The sequence below is a fragment of the Sorex araneus genome, chromosome 1, assembly GCF_027595985.1.
Source record: "Sorex araneus isolate mSorAra2 chromosome 1, mSorAra2.pri, whole genome shotgun sequence".
NCBI lineage: Eukaryota > Metazoa > Chordata > Mammalia > Eulipotyphla > Soricidae > Sorex > Sorex araneus.
This window is the reverse complement of record NC_073302.1, coordinates 192368658-192387916: the sequence shown is the minus strand read 5'-3', so window position 1 is coordinate 192387916 and position 19259 is coordinate 192368658. Positions and strand designations below refer to the sequence as shown.

Genomic DNA, 19259 nt, shown 5'->3' with positions numbered 1-19259 from the left:
GTGCGTGTGCGTGTGCATGTGCGTGTGCATGTGCGCGTGCATGGATCTTTACTCCCCTCCAGTCAGCGTCACCCTAAGACTCCAGGACGATTGCTCTGTGCTGGTCTCTCGGCAGCTGGCTCAGCCCCAGGAAGAGTGCTCCCTCTTGGGAGAGGGCGGGTCCCTCTCCACGCCCTGCCCTGCCCCCGTCCTGCGCCTCCCCCGGCTCCTGAGCACCAGCAGCATCTTCCTGGCCGTGGGAGGAGCTGAGAGCCGCCCAGCGAGGGCTGAGGGAGGCAGGTGCCCCTGGTTCCGTGCTCGCCTGCCACCAGCGGACCTCGGACAGCGCGGGTCTCGCTCCCAGAGGTCAGCAGAGGCTCTCAGGCAGCAGGGAAGCCACACCCGCCGCCTCCTCCACTCCCCGCCCGCCCGCCGGGGCCGCCTCAGTGTCACCCACGGCCCCGTGTGTCTCACTCCACGCTCTCTCTCGTTACGGTGCCCGCTGTCGTCTCCCGTCCTGTGTCAGCACGAAGACCCCCCGAGTGCCACCCTGGCTCTGCGAAGGGCAGGCGGAGGCCGGGGGTGCGCCGGGCCCCAGCTCTTTCCGGCTGGCTGGGGAGGGTCCCTTCTCCACCCCGTGAGCGTGCCGGCGTCCAAGAAGCTTCCAGAAGCCGGCAGGTCGGGGTCCCCGAGCCACAACACCAGGGTGGAACCTTCGCTGTGGGATCCAGCTGCCCCCTGAAGAAGCTTTCGGGTCCCCGTGGACGCTGGCTTGCTGGAGCCCCACCGTGCCAGGTGGCGGGGCCGGGGGTCCTGGTGCAGGGGGAGCCGTCGGGGCGTGGGGGACGAGGCAGCTGGCGGAGCCTCCTCGTGACAGCAGCCGCGTCTCCCACTGCAGCCTGCAGCGGGCAGGTCCACCCTCACAGCCGTGGGTCACTGAAACCGCGGAGGTGGAATGGAGTCACCGTCATTTGCAGTTCCCTAGCAACGGCCGGCCAGGCCTCCCTGCCCTCCCAAGAAGCCGCACCATCCCTCCTGACGTCTGCCGTCGCTCCGCCGTGTCTGAGTACACAGTGCTCTGCGTGCGTGCCCACGAGGCGAGGGGAACACAGTGGCTCTGGGAGTTCAGTTTTCCTCGGCTGGTTTCGTTTTTATCCAGCCACGGGCAGGGGCGGCCAGACCTCGCGCTCCCCTCTGGGACCCTTCCTCCTCCAAGGTGGGAACGCTCTCGAGCCTGGTGTCGTCGGGCATCAGCTGCTCGGCAGAGATGCGGGGGGCCACCGGACCCCCATGCAGCTAGTGACCCACACATCAGAGAGCCATGTTGGACCCTGAGCTAAGCCCCCACGATGCTGGGGCATGCGGGAGGTTCTGAGGCTGCGGCCGAGGGTTGCCCGGGGGCAGCCACTCGGAGGGAGGGAGTGAGGAAGCTCCCGGACGGTGGCACAAACGGTCTCAGCCAGGGGGGGGTGGTGGGGGGCGCTGGCAGGGGGTGACGGGAGCCTGCCCCGTGCACCCCAACACTCAGCCCCCCTGCCCCGCTGTTCGCTGCCCACCCAGCTTTGCCCTGGAGCTGGTGGGTGTCTGGCTGCCGTTCTCGGCCCTCACGTGGGCTTGGATTCAAGACAGGCCTGTCCACGTGCCGCCCACGGCAGCGTTTCCGTGGGCAGAACTGCAAGGAGAAAATGTCTTGAGGGGAAGTCGGTTTGGGGACACAGCGACGTGAGTTGAGGGTGATGCTGATGGGGGGCCGGGACAAGCCCCGGGGTCTGGTGTGACGCGGAGGGGAGGGCGCCTTTTCCATTTCCCATCAGGGGCCGGCAGCGTTCAGAGCTGAGGCGTCTGCTTCACGCTGAAAACAAGCCGTGCGCTGCTCAGCTGGCAACTGCAGGGGTGTCAGACTGCGGGAGATAACGCTTGCCGGGTACACGGCCGAGGCCAGCTCGAACCCTCGGTACCCCGGGACGGCTCCAGAGTAACCCCTGAGCACAGCAAGGCGTGGTCCGGCCCCGCCCCCGAGAAACGAGAGGAGAGAGACTGCAGGGCCTGGGAGACCCCGGAGGGTCGGGCCCGGGCCTCGCACCTGGGCTCTCAGCCTGCTGCCCGCACCGGGTGGCCCCTCAAGCGTCTCCAGTGTGGCCCTGGACGCTCCCCAGCATCCCGGAGTGGCCCTTGTGGTCCCCAGAACCTCAGGCCCTCGCACTGAACTGCTCGCACTGTTGGCTGAGAATTGCCAAGAGACACCCCCAGCTCCCCAGTAACCGCTTGGGAGACCCCCAGATTACACTAGATTTGTGCAGAACCACAGACACAGCCTCGAGACATGGGCTGTGGGGCCCAGAGTTCCCCGGGTGCTCTCTGGGGGGTTTCGATCCAGCTCCACTGCTCTTGGACTCTGTCAGCTGCAACCCAGAACCTTGTGCCTCCGTTTCCTCTTTCACTCGGGGGCCCGAGCCCGGGTGCTGCTACGGCGGCCAACACAGCATGGGTACTAGCTTTGTGGCACTTGGTGGTTCTTCGTGGGGCTGGAAGAGGCCCCGATGCTTTGCTGAGCCGCTGAATGAGTTCTTTTCTTGGCTTTTTACAATTCCCGCTTCATCAAAAGGTTGATAGCAACACCTTTTCCAGATGAAAGAGCTGAAACTGGAGCCTCCCCAAAGCCGTGACCTGAAAGTAATAATAGCCATCCTGGCTGCTTCCAGAAAAGCACCTTTAGTTTTTATTAGGTCAGCCGACTCCGGCCTGGGCTGTGAGAGTTTTCGGGGAGACTAGAACTCTGCATTCAGAGCCAGCTTCCTGCCTTGCTGACAATCTTCAGAGCTTCTCAGGGGGACAGCCCGCCGCTCCCCGAAAGAGCCCACTCACTGTCTCGGCAGCTGCGCCTCTTTCGTGCCATATTTGCCCTGAGTTTCCTCACTTCCAGAGAGAGTCTGTGTGGAGTTCTGTTTGTGCGGGGTATGCAGAACACCCACAAATGAGGAGGAGGGGTGTGGCTGCACCCCTGAAATGCTTGTTCCAGGCACAGTGCCAGCTGGATTTCAGTGCCTGAGACTTAATTTGACCAGAACTAGGGGACGTGGAGGGGGTGTAACCAGTGCTCTGAGGAGGGTCCTTGGTCTGAGGAGGATCCTTGTCTGAGGAGGGTCCATGGTCTGAGGAGGGTCCTTGGTCTGAGGAGGGTCCGTGGTCTGAAGAGGGTCCTTGTCTGAGGAGGGTCCTTGGTCTGAGGAGGGTCCTTGGTCTGAGGAGGTTCTTGTCTGAGGAGGGTCCTTGGTCTGAGGAGGGTCCTTGTCTGAGGAGGGTCCTTGGTCTGAGGAGGGTCCTTGTCTGAGGAGGGTCCTTGTCTGAGGAGGGTCCTTGGTCTGAGGAGGGTCCATGGTCTGAGGAGGGTCCTTGTCTGAGGAGGGTCCATGGTCTGAGGAGGGTCCATGGTCTGAGGAGAGTCCTTGTCTGAGGAGGGTCCATGGTCTGAGGAGGGTCCATGGTCTGAGGAGAGTCCTTGTCTGAGGAGGGTCCATGGTCTGAGGAGGGTCCTTGTCTGAGGAGGGTCCATGGTCTGAGGAGGGTCCTTGGTCTGAGGAGGGTCCATGGTCTGAGGAGGGTCCTTGTCTGAGGAGGGTCCTTGTCTGAGGAGGATCCTTGTCTGAGGAGGGTCCATGGTGTGAGGAGGGTCCTTGGTCTGAGGAGGGTCCTTGGTCTGAGGAGGGTCCTTGTCTGAGGAGGGTCCTTGGTCTGAGGAAGGTCCATGGTCTGAGGAGAGTCCTTGTCTGAGGAGGGTCCTTGGTCTGAGGAGGGTCCATGGTCTGAGGAGAGTCCTTGTCTGAGGAGGGGTCCATGGTCTGAGGAGGGTCCATGGTCTGAGGAGAGTCCTTGTCTGAGGAGGTTCCATGGTCTGAGGAGGGTCCATGGTCTGAGGAGGGTCCATGGTCTGAGGAGAGTCCTTGTCTGAGGAGGGTCCATGGTCTGAGGAGGGTCCTTGGTCTGAGGAGGGTCCATGGTCTGAGGAGAGTCCTGTCTGAGGAGGGTCCTTGGTCTGAGGAGGGTCCTTGTCTGAGGAGGTCCATAGGTGGCTTCAGATGCTGAATGAGGGGCTGTTTCCTGTCAGGAACTGTTCAGAGTCAGCCTCAGCCCATAGAAAGCCAGTATTCCTTGTGTTGTTTCCCCCTTCGCAGGACACATGTGACCAGGGTCCCGCTGACCACCTGTCTCTGAATCCCAGGAGGCCTGTTGGGTGAGGTGGGGCCTTGGCACGGTGGGCTGGGAGCTGGTGACTGGGAAGAGAAGGCCCTCCCACAGCACAGCCCGTTCTGGTGAGCATCTGGCAGGAAGTGAGCTGTGACACCTAGTGGAGAGTTCTAGAATCCCCATGCTGTATCCCTGCGAGTCAGACCTGGAGCTTCTGTGCACGTGGGCCTTGGGAGACAGCAATAAGCACCGGGTCTGTGCTGTGGAGCTCCAAGCGTTCCCCTGCTCTGGCTCCACCAGTGCGACACGGGTGGAAGCCGGGCCCCTCAGGGGTTCCATAGAGAAGAGCGTAAGAGCCACCACAGAGCTGGCCCCAGGAGGGTGGGGGCTATGAGCGCAGCATCCATGGTGACTTCCGGCCTGTCCACTCCCCACCCTAGCCCCCCGCAATCCTTCTGGGGGATGCACAGGCGGCTTGGGCAGGTGGTTCAGGCCCTGCCTGCGGGGCCTGGGAGATGGCTACATGGCCGACACTGTTTACTTGACCAGCATGGGGCCCTGGATTCAAACCCAGTGCCCACATGCCTGCCTGTGATCCTGGCGGCCCAACGGTGTGGGATCCGAGGAAGATGGCTGGCAGTGGGCTCAGCGCCTCAGAGCATCGGGCCAAGCCTGAGACCGAGTTCAGGCCCCAGCGCCCCTCACACGTGCACAGTCCAGACAGTCTCGAGAGGGCTCAGGGCTGGCCAGCTGCCACCTCTGGGTGCTGCGGGGGCTAGAGAAACCCACCAGGAAGCTTCTGCAGAAGCGTGATCATTCAGGGTGTTAGCAAACCTCAAAAAAAAGAGAAAGAAAGGAAGCTAAGTTTGAAACGATGCTCGGTTCTAATTTAAATTTTTGGCTGGAAGTTCCTTTTTCTCTGCTTGCTGCTTCTGAGAAAATGCAATCTGTCTCAGAACTGACTCAGTAATTGCTAGGGCTTTCTTTGAAATGTAGAGGGAAGAGATGCTGGGGGTTTGCGAGCATCAAAAATAGCCCCGATTATACCGGAGACGCTGTCGTTTGCGAGCGCGGGACCGTCTAAGAGACGCGGCTGCACCTCAGCACTCATGGTGACCTGCCTGTGTGCGGAACTGATGCTTGTTTTGTTTTCCTCAGAGGCGCAGGCTCCAGAGAAAATATCTGAGTATGTTTATCAGGTCACAGTTGGGGAGAGATTTTAGAGACTGTCACCAAGCCTATGGTTACATAAGGTGTCTCCACAGAAAATTCTAGAAGATTCCCTGAGGAGAGCAGTCCTGCCTTTGCGCCCTGGACATCACTCTGCGCTCTAAGAGAGCTGGGTTGGGGCCCTGCGCAGGCGGGGGCGGGGGGGCGCGGGCTCTCTCGCCCACTCCTTCATCCCCACATCACTGCTGTCTGCGCCCGGGTCCAGGCCAGCCCCTGCTGCCCTCACGGGGCTCTGGGGACACCAACAGCGTGAGGCCCTGGCCTGCCCCCTTGGCCTGTCCCACCTGAGAGCTGCCGGCTCTGAGGCTCCCCCGAGGGCAGGGTGAGTGGTGTGAGCTTCGCACATACGGAGCCTCTGAGAGGACGCTCCTGTGGGGGCATCTCAGGAGCCCACAGACTGCCCGCTGGACCTGCTCCTCCTGCACACCGCGTGCCTCTGCCTTCTCCTGCCTCACCCCCAGACCACACACACATGTGCATGTGTGCACACACGTGCATACAGACGCACTTTCCTCAGGACAGCATCTGCTCCTGGAGAGCTCGTTGTTCCCACTCAGGCACGTGGCCCCAGCCCTGCTGTCCCCCACTTGCCTCACGCTCCTCTCAGGACCGTGACAGTGAGCACGGTGCCCTGTGTCCTCGGTCTTGCACCCCTGATGATGCCCTGTGGCGACCCCCTCACTGTCTCCTGTGGGGAGAAACCTACAGAGGTGACTTCCCTGCCACATCCTCATCCTCAGAACATTGCAGTTGTGAATTTAGTTCATCTGTTTCTGTGGGTCACTCTTGACGGTACTCAGGGACCACCAGGGCACACCAGTGGAGTTTGGGGGCCACAGGCCCTGGGGCCTCGGGTGAGACGGCGCCAGCTCTCTTCCTTCAGCACTTGCACGGACCCTCTGAGCATGCTCTGTAGCTGTGTCGCTCTGTTCATGCGTGTAGCACTACTCACAAAGCGGTGCGTGTTTTACACCTCTCCAGGTGGGCGGCACCTACCCACCAGCTGTTACTCATATCAGGCCCACACAGGCCTGCAGTTGCCCCCTCCCTTAGGCTTTGGTCTTCTCCGGTCTATGGTCAAAATCCTGGGGCTTGTTTTCATTCTTTCTGTTCCCGGTGGTGTCTCTCTATTCCATGAGTGAGAGCACTATCTCCTTCTGACCTAGTTCACCTAGCGTGACACCTCCATCTTGTCACCAAGCACAGAAAGTTCTTCTGTGGTAGTGAGGAGTGTTCTGTGTGGTAGTAAAGAGTGTTCCTATAGGGGCTGGAGCGATAGCACAGCGTGTAGGGTGTTTGCCTTGCATGCAGCAGACCTGAGTTTGATTCCCAGCATCCCATATGGTGCCCTGAGCACCGCCAGGACTAATTTCTGAGTGCATGAGCCAGTAGTAACCCCTGAGTATCACTAGGTGTGACGCAAAAAAAAAATAGTGTTCCTATGGTAGAGAAGAGTGTTCTTGTGGTAGAGAGGAGTGTTCCTGTGGTACTGAGGAGTGTTCCTGTGATACTGAGAAGTGTTTTGTGTGGTAGTAAAGAGTGTTCCTGTGGTAGAGAGGAGTGTTCCTGTGGTAGTAAGGAGTGTTCCTGTGATAGTGAGGAGTATTCCTGTGGTAGTAAAGAGTGTTCCCATTGTAGAGAGGATGTGTGGTAGTGATGAGTGTTCCATGTAGAAGTGAAGAGTATTCCTGTGATAGTACAGTGTTCCTATGGCAGTGAGGAGTAAGTGTTCTGTGGTAGTGAATATTCCTGTAGTAGAGAGGAGTGTTCCATGTGCTAGTGAATGTTCCTGAAGTACCAAAGAGTGTTGCAGTGGTACAGAGAAATGTTCCTGTAGTAATGAAGTGTTCCTGTGGTAATGAGGCATATCCCTGTGGTAGTTGTCGTGTTTCATGTGGTAGTGAGTGTTCCTGTGGTAGTAAAGAATATTCTGTGTGGTAGAGAGGAGTGTTCCTGAGATAGTGAAGAGTGTTCCAGTGGTAGTGAGAAATGTTCCTGTAGTAATGAAGTTTTCCTGTGGTAGTGAGGAGTGTTCTGGTGGTAGAGAGGAGTGTTTCTGTGGTAGAGAGGAGTGTTCCTATGGTAGTAAAGAGTGTTCCTGTGGTAGAGGAGTGTTCCTGTGGTAGTGAGAAGTGTTCCTGTGGTAGTAAATAGTGTTCCTGTGGTATCAAAGGGTGTTCCTGTGTTAGAGAGGAATGTTCCTGTGGTAGAGAGGAGTGTTCCTGTGGTAGAGAGGAGTGTTCCTGTGGTAGAGTGTTCCTGTGGTAGTAAAAAGTGTTCCTGTGGTAGAGAGGAGTGTTCCCGTGGTAGTGAGGAGTGTTTCCGTGGTAATGAGGAGTATTCTCATGGTAGTGAGGAGTGTTCCCGTGGTAGTGAGGAGTGTTCCCGTGGTAATGAGGAGTATTCTCATGGTAGTGAGGAGTGTTCCTGTGGTAGTGAGGAGTGTTTCTGTGGAAGTAAAGAGTGTTCCTGTGGTAGTAAAGAGTGTTCCTGTGGTAGTGAGGAGTGTTCCTGTGGAAGTAAAGAGTATTCCATGTAGAAGTGAAGGGTATTTCTGTGATACTACAGAGTGTTCCTATGGTAGTGAGGAGTAAGGGGTTCTGTGGTAGTGAGTATTCCTGTAGTAGAGAGGAGTGTTCCATGTGCTAGTGAATGTTCCTGTAGTACTGAAGAGTGTTCCAGTGGTACAGAGAAGTGTTCCTGTGGCAATGAGGCGTATCCCTGTGGTAGTTGTAGTGTTCCATGTGATAGTGTTCCTGTGGTAGTGAAGAGTGTTCCAGTGGTAGTGAGAAATGTTCCTGTAGTAATGAAGTTTTCCTATGGTAGAGAGGAGTGCTCCTGTGGTAGTGAGGAGGTTTCTTCTGGTATTTAGGAGTGCTCCATGTATAGACACAACACATCTTTCTTCGTCTGTCCTCCGGCTTCCAGCACTCAGGCTGTGTGTGTCGTGGTTGTTGAGGACGCTGCTGTGGGCACGGGTCATGGTCTTCCCTCATGTTCCTATTTCTGTGTTCCCGGGTAGAGGTGCTGCACGCACATCCCCACACTGAGCCTGGGCTGCACAGGGTTCTACTCAGACAGTAGCTACCCAGGGGGAGAGCCAGAGCCAGACATGGTGGGAACGGGAGACAGTGACGAAGACAGAGGGGAGGGAAGAGAGTGGGCGAGTGTGGGGGCGGGGGAGAGAGAACAGTCAGCGGAGAGGGAGAGGGGAGGAGTGAGGAGGCCAGAAACCAAGGAGGGAGCTCTGGGGAGTGTCAGGAGTGCCTCAGTAGGGGTGAGGCTCTGAGAGCGTTCCAGCCCGGCAGGTCCCGTGGTTCCCGAAACAGCCAAAACTCAGACCCAGAGACGAAGGAAAAGCCTGAGACCTTCACACAGCCTGCCTGAGAGTTCTAGATTCCAAGGAGCCCCATGTGCCCCCCCTGCAGTGCAGCCGCTGGCCTGTGTGGATGAGGGGGCTCCACCCCGGCGCTCACGGACATGGACGGGCCGCGGAAAGAGAAGGGCCCAAGAAATGGGCTTGCCGGGCCTGCCGGAGAAGGGGTTCTCACGGCGCTGCTTCGGACCTGTCATGGTGTGTGGGTGTGTGGTGTCTGTGTGAGTGGTGTGTGATGTATGTGCGTGTGGTGGTGTCTGTGTGTGTGGTGTGTGTTTGGTGTGTGGTGTATGTCTGTGTGTATGTGTGTGGTGGAGGGTGTAGTGTGGGGGTGTATAGTATGTGTGGTGTGGGTGTGTGGAGAATGTGTGTGTGTGTGTGGTTTGGGTGTGGTGTGGGTGTGTGTAGTGGGAGTGTGTGTGGGGTGTGTGTGTTGTGTGTGTGGGGGGGTAAGGGTGGGAGGGTGTGTGTGTGTGTGGTGGGAGTGTGTGTGGTGGGGTGTGTGTGGGGTATATGTGGTGTGTGTGTGTGTGTGTGTGTGTGTGTGTGAGGAGTTGCTTTATCCGAAGGGATCTTCCCTGGCAGCGACGCTTGCTCCGTGCCTGTCTCTCCTGGGGGTGGGACAGTCAGGGCTCTTGCCTGGCGCACAGCTGCCCTCGTCCCACCTCTGACCCCCAGAGGGCCCCCCGGGCACCAGCAGGAGGAGGCCCCCGAGCTTCGCCAAGCGCGGCCCCACCCGGACGGCCACGTGCCCCTGGGCTCGCCCCTGCGCACCCTCTCGGGAGGGCGTGAGAAGCCAGGAAAGGGCCGCGTCTCGGGTGGGGGGTGGCTGGCCGGGCGGGTCGTGTGCGGCTCTGACCTTTCCTCTCCCCGCAGGGCCGCATCTGCAGGAAGGCCGGCAAGTCCAAAAAGTCTTTCAGCCGCAAGGAGGCGGAGGCGACCTTCAAGAGCCTGGTGAAGACCCACGAAAAGTACGGCTGGGTCACCCCGCCCGTGTCCGACGGCTGAGGCCGCGGCGCTCGGCCTCCCCCACACTCACACTCACCCCCTCACGCCCCCGCATCTCCGCCTCACCATCGTGTGCCCTCCTGCCGGAACTGAGCCCTGAACGCCAAGGAGACGGTCCTAGTTAGGAGCAGCCGCGCCGAGGCCCTGCCCGCGGGTCTCCACGACACGCCACGGGCCTCTCGAGTCCCCCTGGCCCTGCGGGGAAGTGCCCACCCGCCCGCCCGCCCGCGCGCGCCCGCCCGCCCCGCGCCCGCCTGCCACGGCCCTTCTCCTTCCCGGACAGCAGCTGCCACCGGCAGCGGGGACAAGGACCCCACGCCCCCTCCTCGCCCCCGGCCACCTGCTGCGTCCACGGCCCCTTGTCTGCTGCCCGCCCTCCTGCGCTGCCCTCGAAGACGCCTCGGAGACCATGTCTGTGCTGGGCCCGGCAGCCAGGGAGGATGCAGAGGTGACATCGCCGGGCTCCCGAGAGTCCCCGGCACAGCTGCCCCTGGTGGCACCGTGCCCGCCGGGGGCTGTGGAGGTGCCCGGCACGGCCCCACTCCCCCGGGACAGCTGCCGCGTCCACCAGGGCCCCGGGACGTGTGAGGGTCTCTTGGACGCTCTGCCAGGCTCTTCGGACCCCCTGCGGTGTGCCCCCTCCTCGCCGCCCCCACACAGAGGACGATCCCCTCCTCGCCGCCATCGGACTCATCCCCCCCCAGTGCTCGTCAGAGACGCGGGCAGCGGAGGAGCGCGCGCTCGTGGGTGATGTGCATGACGGTTTCTTCTCGCCCCTGGCCCGGCCCCACCGCCACACGGACTTGCTTCCTGGTCGTCCCTCCTTCCCGCCCCCCGCCTCCATGTTCTCTTCTGTTCCCCGACTTGGTCCTTTCTAAGCAACTCCAGGAGATGAGGAAATATTGTTTATAAGAATATGTGGAAAGAGGGTGGAAAAAATTGTTCATTCCAAGTGGAAAATCCTATTGGACACATTTGAAATAAATCCATGCATACCTGACACCGAGCCTGGGACCCCGTGCTTGGGCCAGAGGAGAGGCAGGGCCCGTCCAGGCTGGGTGGGGCGAAGGAGGTGCTGCCGGGCCACAGTCACGCCCGCTCAGGCCAGCCTGCAGCCCCCGAGTCACCCAGCACGGGAACCCCCACCCTGCCCCGCCCCCCGCAGAAGCTGATCTTTGACCCACTGCAGGTCCCCCCAGCCACCGTGCCGGGCATCCCCGTGGCTGGCAGTGCCCCAGAGACCGCCTAGGAGTCGGCGGGGAGCCAGCTATGCGCCACTCGGGGTGTTTCCAGGCGAGCCCCGCTGCGGGGTGGAGAGTGTCTCTGCGTCTCTGCCCCACCCAGAAAAGCCTGCGCAGCCATCGGCCGCCAGCCGGGAGGGGGGGGCAGATGTTGCTTTGCCTGCGGCCGATCTGGGCTCGTTCTCCAGCCCCCATATGGTCCCTGAGCCCCAGCAGAAGTGCTCCCTGAGCACAGAGCCAGGAGTAGCCTGAGCACCACCAGTGTGGCCCCAAAACAACAACAGCAAAAGCCCTTCCAGCATTTGGGGCTCCGTGGGGCATCTTGAGGTGCCCAGGAGAGCCCAGCTGAGAGCAGGCCGCTCCCTCGGCACCGGCTGGGTCCCCGGCTCCGTGGCCGCCGCTCTCCCCCCTCTGTGGCTCTGCCTGGCCCCGTGCTCTGCTCACGCTCCCCCCAGCCCTGGCAGACACGGAAGCGGGTAAAGGCCGCCCCCACTCGCCCCGTCCTCAGCAGTGCCCCCCCGGCAGGAAACCTGGCGCTTCCCGGATGCTCTCTGGATCCCGCGCGCTGTCACGGAGTGACGCCCGGCTGCAGACCCAGGCCCGGCCGCTCTGCCGCCAGAGATCCCTCCTCGGGTATCGGGTGAGGGGAACTTCCCTGTAGGCGCCACAGCTGGAGACAGACGTGGAGAGAGACAGCGACAGGTAGGACACGGGTCAGTGTAGAGAGAGGTGCCGCGTCCGCGGGAGGGAGAGCGCGCCTGAGACGTCTGCGGGGACGTACGCGAGGACAGACAGACAGACAGATGGGGCTGGAGCGACCGTGCAGCGCACGGGGCGTCTGCCTTGCGGGCGACCCACCTGCTGTGGAGCCTTCGCAGCCCACGGGGTCTCCCCGAGACCAGGAGGGTCCCTGAGCACAGACCAGGGGTGAGCCCGTCCAGGCGATTGGTGACCTGCACCCCAGGGGGAGCACGGGGACCCGAGTGTGGGGCTGACCCGCAGGCTGGGCGGTGGGCAGAGAGAGCGGAGGCCCGAGCCCTCGTTTGCTGGAGAGGGGAGACCCCGCGTGTCTGAGGCCGGGCTCGCCAGGGCGGCGGGCACTGCTCCCACAACCCCCCACCCCCCACTGGATCTCAGTGGGGGCCCTAGGACGGCGGCCAGGGCGGTGGTCTCGCACACGCTGCCCTGTTTGAGCCGGAGCACACCAGGATGGTCCCTGAGTGCAGCGCCCGGAGTGACCCTGAGCACAGCCGGGGGAGCCCAAGGACCAAACAGGAGAAAGAAGTTTGATCTCCTTTACGCAGCACAGCCGGCCTGTGGGAACTGGAGCCAGAAGGAACTCGTCCTTAGGAGGAGAGGCTGCCACCGTGTCCCTGCCCGGGCGAGGGCTCCTAAGGCGGGCGGGGCCCTGCGCCACCGGAGCAAGACCCGCGGGAGGTGCCACCCGGGCGCCGGGGGCTAACCTGGTGACAAGGCCCTCGGGGCGTCCCATGGGGGCCTTCGGGGACCCTGTGGGGAGTCCTGAGGGGTCCCTGTGGGGAGTCTTGTTTCGGGGTCCCTGTGGGGAGTCCCGTGGGGGTCCCTGTGGACTCTCTCACCCAGCCCCCCAAAGCCCGTGGGAGGGAGACTCCCCGCCCCCCCCCAGCCCCGCCTGTGAGGAGAGGCCCTGCCCAGAAGGGGGTCGCTGGGCAGGGCGGACGCATCCCGGTGGGACACACCTGCCCCAAAGGAGAGGAGAGGGGCTGCCCGGCTGCAGAGCTCTGCCCCCCCGCAGCGTCCATCGCAAGTGGCGACGCCTGTGTCTTGGGGCACGCCCTGCGCTGCCTCAGGGTGCGACTGTTTCCGGCGCCAGCCCAGGGGCCTCCCAGGGCCCCATCCTGCCAGTGTTCCCCAGGCCTTCAGGGCACTGCCAGGAGCCCTTGGCCATCACGTGGCCCCTGGCGGGTGTCCCCGGGTTCCTTCCCCCACACACAGCAGAGAGAGCCCCTCCCTCCCTCCCTCCCTCCCCTTCTCTCCCTCTGTGTCTCCCTTTCTCCTTCTCTCTCTTCCTCCCTCCTTCCCTCCCTCCCTCCTTCCCCCCTCTCTCTGTCTCTCTCTGTCTCTGTCTCTCTCTCTCTCTCTCTCTCTCTCTCTCTCTCTCTCTCTCTCTTTCTCTCTCCTTTTGGGTATTACGGTCTGCAATACAGATACTGAGAGGTCATCACGTACACCCCTGTACCTACTCTCAGCGCTCAGTTCCTGTCCAAAACAATCGTTTCCAACCAATACTGCCATGCCGGCCCCTTCTCTGTCCTTTAAACGTGTGTCCCCCTGCAGTGTCCGGGCAGCCTGGCCCAGTCCAGGCCCCACATCTGCCCAGACTGGGCTAGAGAGAGAGTGCAGTGGGCTGGGCCTTTGCCTTGCACACAGCTGGCCCGGGTTCGATCCCCAGCACCATATATGGCCCGTGAGCACATCTGGGTGTGGCCCAGGGCCAGCAAGGGCCAGGCTGACAGGACTTCTGCAGGCTCGTCCGTGCCGTCCTCTGTGGCCCTGGGCGTGGCGCTCCGCCGCACGCTGTCCCATGGTGCCTTGTGCTTGCCAGGAGAACGCTGTGAAGCAGGTCACGGCGACGCGTGTCAAAGCCCCGGCCTCCTTCCCCGCTCCCTCCGTCCCCCAGAGGCGCCCAGACGTTGGGGGTGAGGCGTCTGCCCTGAGCCCCACTGGCCCCCAAAGCGACTCCGAAGCCCAGCCCAGCCCCCCCAGCGCGGGCGATGACCCGGCCACCTGGGCCCGCAGGGAGTGAGGGGCTCGGGCGGGAGCCGGCACCGTCCTGTTACTATGGTGTCGCCAAGGGAGGAGCTGGGGGCCCGCCTGGGCCATCCCCACGCCCAGCGACAACCACTGGGTCCTGCCGGAGCTTCTCCCCACAGGCGGCTCCAGCCTTCTGCCTCCTCCCCCGGAGCCCCTCAGACCTCAGCTCCCGTGTCCATGGGGGCCACGGCCTGGTCCCACCTCAGCTCCCGTGTCCACGGGGGCCGCGGCCTGGTCCTACCTCAGTCCCGTCGTCTGGCCTTAGTGTCCTTGGCTACTCTGGGGCTACTGTCAGTAACTTCTTTGAAGCCCGACTTGGTTTATTCCCGAGAGCCCACGGCCGGCCCTGCCCCTGCGACGCCAGAGCCCAGGTGAAGAAACGTCCGTGGGGCTGGGGAGGCCTCCCCGGGCCGCAGGACCCTGGCGTCAGAGCCCACCCCTCCACGTGACTGACGCTCGTTCAGCCACGTCCCAACACCCCGCCCCTGCCCAGAGCCCTCCAGCCCCACTGGCAGGACACGTGTTCGTGGCCTATGTCTGTGTTCGTGTTGTGGCCTGTGTGGTCTGTGTGTGTGCCCGTGTCCGTGTCCTGTGTGGCCTGTGTCTGTGTCCATAGCCTGTGTGGTCTGTGTGTGTGTGTGTGTGTGTGTCTCTGTGTGTGTCCGTGTCCTGTGTGGCCCGTGTGATCTGTGAGGTCTGTGTGTGTGTGTGTGTGTGTGGCCGTGGCGTGGGTGTCTGTTGGAGGGAGCGCCCGCAGGCATAAGCGTCCCATCCCCGTCCCCTCTGCAGGCCGCCCTCCCCCCAAGCCCATGCCCGGCCGTGTCCAGCAGTTGCTGGGGGGAGGGAGCGGTCAGTGCAGCCCGGCCCCGTGCCTGTGCCTGGGGTGGGGGCCGCAGGGCTGCGGGCCGGTCCATTAGGGCCCAGGTGGCCCTGGGAGTGGCCGGAGCCAGCGTCCACACGCCCTTTGCTGGCCGCTCTGCACCCGGGCCTCAGACACTCTCGGGCTGGGCCGCTGAGCTGGCCCCTGCGTCCACGTGTCTTGCCCTGCCACTGTGCCACAGCACCTGCAGAGCCCACCCCGGGCACGGCCACGTCCAGGGACGGACACGCCCTCTGAACAGCGAGGGCGGGGCCGGAGGCAGAAGGGCAAGGGAGGCGGGAAGGGGGAGAGGCCAGAGGGGAAGTGAGGCCGCAGAGGAAATAAAGCAGGAGGGGCCCGTGAGGCCGGAGGGGGAGGTGAGGCGGGGGGAGGAGGAGGGAAGGGGGGGCAGGGCGACTGCAGGGGAGAGGGAGGCGGTGCCCGGAGCCGCTGGCCCCGTGGGCGAGTGAATGGACTGGCCTGACCCTGCCCAGGGGCCTCCCGGGGGTCCTGGGAGGGGGACGGGCCTCCCTGGCCGAGGCTCTGAGGAGCAGCTTTCGCCAGCCCTGGCCTGGCCCAGAGGTGCCAGCTGAGCGCCCTGCTCCAACCCCGGGGCCACACGCTGGGGACGCTGGTGCCAGGGGCTCTGCGGGCACCACGCCCGAGGCGCCAGCCTCACCATGGGCGCTGCCCATCAGGCCGCCCTGCCTTGGGCCGCTGTGCCTCGCCCGCCGTCTGCCCAGCCGCGCGTCCATGCCTGCCAGGGCCCCAGCGGGGGTCGGCTGCAGCCTGCCCACCCCCGCCCGGTGGTCTCCACCTCCACCTTCCCCTGACCCTGGCGCCGGGAGCCGCGCTGGGCTGCCCGGGGGTCTGGAACGGAGAAGGCCTTGGGGGCGGGGGTCCGGCAGCGCTTGCCGCCAGGGTGTCTGGGCTGGAAGCCGGGCGCCGGGGCCCCGGGCGGGGCGGATCACGGCCTCTGCTCACTCACAGGCCTCGCAGAGACCCCGGGGCACTGTGAGCGGGCCTGTGGGAATCCTCCCTGCACGCCCAAGGGGCCCTGGGACAGCAGCGGCCGCGGGGCAGCGTGGCTTCACCCAGCGGGCCCCTCGGCAGGGTCTGGGCCGCCCTCGGCCACCCCGTCCCCGCACGAGTCCTGGGCTGACCCTGCCGGCTCTTGCCTGCCCTCTGGGGAGTCCCAGGCTGCAGAGGGCCCTGGGGAGAACGTTCCGGGTCAGAGACCAGCTGCCCTCCAGCTCCTGAAGCCACACGGGAGCCGCGTCAGGGGGGCACTCGGCCCAACTCGGACCCCAGGACAGTCGGCTCCGGCAGTGGCGGGGAGCCGGGGACCAGCAGCGCCGTCAAGGCCTCCTGCACCGCGGGCCGGGCCAGGCGCCCTGGCCTGCCGCCTGCCCCAGAAGCACGTCTGGCCAGATGCGGTCACGGCCGCTGGGGTGGGCGTGGGAGTTACGGACACCCCTCCCCCGCCCACAGGCAGCCACCCCCGAGTGTGGTCACCAAGGCCTGACCAGCACTGGCCACTGGCCCCGAGACTGCAGAGGTGGACACGGGTGGACGCTGATGCATGGCAGGGGGCGCCCTCGTGAGCCTCACAGGGGCCTGAGGCAGGGTCCTGGCAGGGCTGCGGTGCCTCGGGATGTGGGAACACGCAGCGGCCCCCCAGCACAGGCGACCGCAGTGAGGAGCTCCACGTGCAGTCACAGCTGTGTAGGCCTGCGTTGGGCATGTGTGTGCGCATGTGTATACGCATGTGTGAATGCACGCACATGTATGTGCACATGTGTGTACATGCATGTGCGTATGCATGTGTGCACATGTGTGTGTACGTGATCCCGTGTGTGGGCGGTCATGCATGAGCTAGTGTGCGTGTGAATGTGTGTGAAGTGAGAGGGGTGAGAGGCAGTGGGTGGGCTTGGGGGTCCCACACACCCCATGCTGGGGGGGGCTGCAGCAGCCCCAGCGGCCAGAGGTGGAGAGAAGGGGCCCCTCTGTCGTTACATGTGGCTGGAACCCATGACACATGTGCTTGCTGCAGACCCGTCACGCCCTGCTGAGTCCCTCACGTGACGGTGGACAACAGCCGGCGGTGCCCCAGCCCCGCCCCCCGAGGTCTCTGCAGAGCTGCATCCGCAGTGCCACCGCAGGGCCGGCAGTCTGTATCAGTCGCTGCGGCCGGGCCACACTCGCCGCCGAGAGCCCCCCCAACTCCCCCCTCCCACGGCCCACCCGCAGGCGAGGCCTGTCCGCCTTCTGCTGTCTGGCCGAGCGGCCCTCGGGGACCCACACACGACACCGTGAGGGAGTCTCGGTCCCACCCCTTCGGTCCATAATGCCCACACACGCGCCTGGATGCCTGTTTCTGGGTGTGCAGACACGTGTATCTGCATGCACGCATATTCACACGCACGTCTACAGATGTGTGTGCGCGTGTGCGTGTCTGGGGGGTGAGCAGACGCTTGTCTATCCCGCTTTTACTCTCTCGGCATCACCTCTGGATTAGTGTGTGAGCGCTCATGTGTGTATGCGCACTTGTGTATGTGCGTGCGCGTTGTGTGCATGTGCGTGCATGTGTGTGTGCATATGTGTGCGAGTGCGTGCATGTGCGTGTACGTGTGCGTGCGTGCGTGCTGGAGAGGCAGTCGTCTTTGCTCTCTCAGCATCATGTGACTCCACAGTACACGACACGTCCCAGCCTCACGTTGGCACAGGAGACCCTCCCTGTGCATCACAGCAGCAGCAGGCCCGGGGTGGGGGACACTGGTACTGGGTGTGCACATGGCGCTGGCAGAGCCCTGGTGCAGGGGTGAAGGGTCTGGCGTCACCCCAGAACAGCACAGCGGGCGCAGGGAGGCTGAGGGGGGAGGAAGGGGAGAGCAGGGCAGCCCACCCCCTGGCGCCTGCAGTGCCGGCAGTGCCCACTAGGTGGCAGCAGCACCCTTTGCAACAGCCCTGCTGGGCCTCCAGCTTGGCGGCCACCTGGGTGGGCAAAGGCCGGCCCAGCGCCCCAGGCGGGCCCCTCACCCGTCCTGGGGTCCTACTGGCCGTGCGCTGACAGCGGCATTTCCCGGGCCTGGAAACCAGAAGCAGGCCCGGGGCGTGCCCAGCCGAGGCATCTGCGTCCAGGGGCTCCGTGGGGCCAGCCCTGGCCCCAGGGCAGGGGACACACGGCCACAGGCAAGGCTGCGGGGACGCCCGTGCAGGCTCACGGTGGGCAGGACCCTGCGGAGGCTGGTGGGCCCCGGGAGGCCCTGCCCGCCTGGACTGCCACCACCAGGCCCTGCGCCATGTGGGGGTGGGGCCGAGGGAAGCCCGTCTCCTCCGTCCACTCAGGAGGCGGGCAGGACACCGGGCCCGGGGGCACCCACTGTGCAGGGACCCGCCTGTGGTCAGCACTGCGGCCTCTGCCGGCCCCTGCCGGCCCCGGCCCCCACCCCACCAACATCGCTCTTCGAGGTCGAGTACGTGCATGGGCACGCAGACACACCTGCGGACATCAGACATGTTTATGGGCATGTACAGTATGTACGTGCACATGTAAATGCACCCACACACGCACAGGTGGGTATGCTATGTGCACATGCACATGCTATGTTGGTATGTCATGGACATGTGAATATACCATGTACATCATACATGTATGCTCCTGTGTACATTGTGTACATGAGTACCCACCGTGCCTATCATACGTGCACTGTGTGCCATGTAGACATGTCTGTAGTTCCGACTGTTCCACCTGTGTGTACAGACGTGTCTACGTGGGAGTGTATGACGTGCCTCTGGGCCTGAACACAATGGACGGGTCTGTCACATCCACTCCATGTGGGTGCGTGTGCACACCAGCAGTGGACATGCACAGTACTCAGGCTCCCTCCGCCCCTCGGCCTGGTTCTGGGATGCCGGACAGGCCTCGATGGCCTGTCCACGGAGCATGGGCGCTCCCTCCCCCGCTAGTCTCCCCAGGGCCCGCTGGCCGTGCCAACCCTCAAGGCACCGGGAGGTGCTGGGCAGAAGTGAGCGCCACCCCCGGGCCCACCTGGGGGGACTGAGGGACCCCATGGACTGAGGGGAGACCCCAGCCAGTGCGGAGGGGGACGCTGAGGTTCTCCCCGAGCACGTCCTCTCCCACCCCCCCCACCCCGGGGCCCACGGCACTGGACGCACTGGACACGGGCCGGCGCCCGGGGTCTGACGTCAGCCCTTCTCGGGCCTCTCCAGGGAACCCCCGCAAGCACACAGCCCCCAGCGCTCCTGAGCTCACGCTTTGAGCGAAGGCAGACGGGTGACGGCACCCGAGGGTCCCCAGCCACAGCCGCCTGCCCCGGGGGCGGCGTGTCCGATGGCGGAGGCCTGCAGGGCCAAGCACGGGCGCCAGCAAGGCCGCGGGTGGCTCGGGGCCCTGCTCAGAACGTGTTGTGGGCTGAGTCACCGCCGGGTGACGCGTCACAGCTGACCCGAGCCAAAGAGAAAGGCCTCTAGGGCGAGTCCCGGAGAGCGCAGGGGCCCGGCGCCACCGTGAGGCCAGCGCTGGGCCCAGGACTGCCCGCCCGCGCCCACTCTGAAGGACACGGAA

The 19259-nt window shown here is 63.6% G+C and overlaps 1 protein-coding gene across 1 annotated transcript in view; it reads left to right on the top strand.

Moving 5' to 3' along the window:
• The window catches only part of UBE2QL1 (ubiquitin conjugating enzyme E2 Q family like 1), a 33782-nt gene extending 23004 nt beyond the window's left edge, over positions 1-10778 (top strand). Inside the window, exon 2 of the mRNA XM_055130360.1 lies at positions 9647-10778. Coding sequence (XP_054986335.1) covers positions 9647-9778 — 132 coding nt within the window. The 3' untranslated portion in view covers positions 9779-10778. The remainder of the gene's footprint in view (positions 1-9646) is intronic.
• The last annotated feature ends 8481 nt before the right edge of the window (positions 10779-19259 follow it).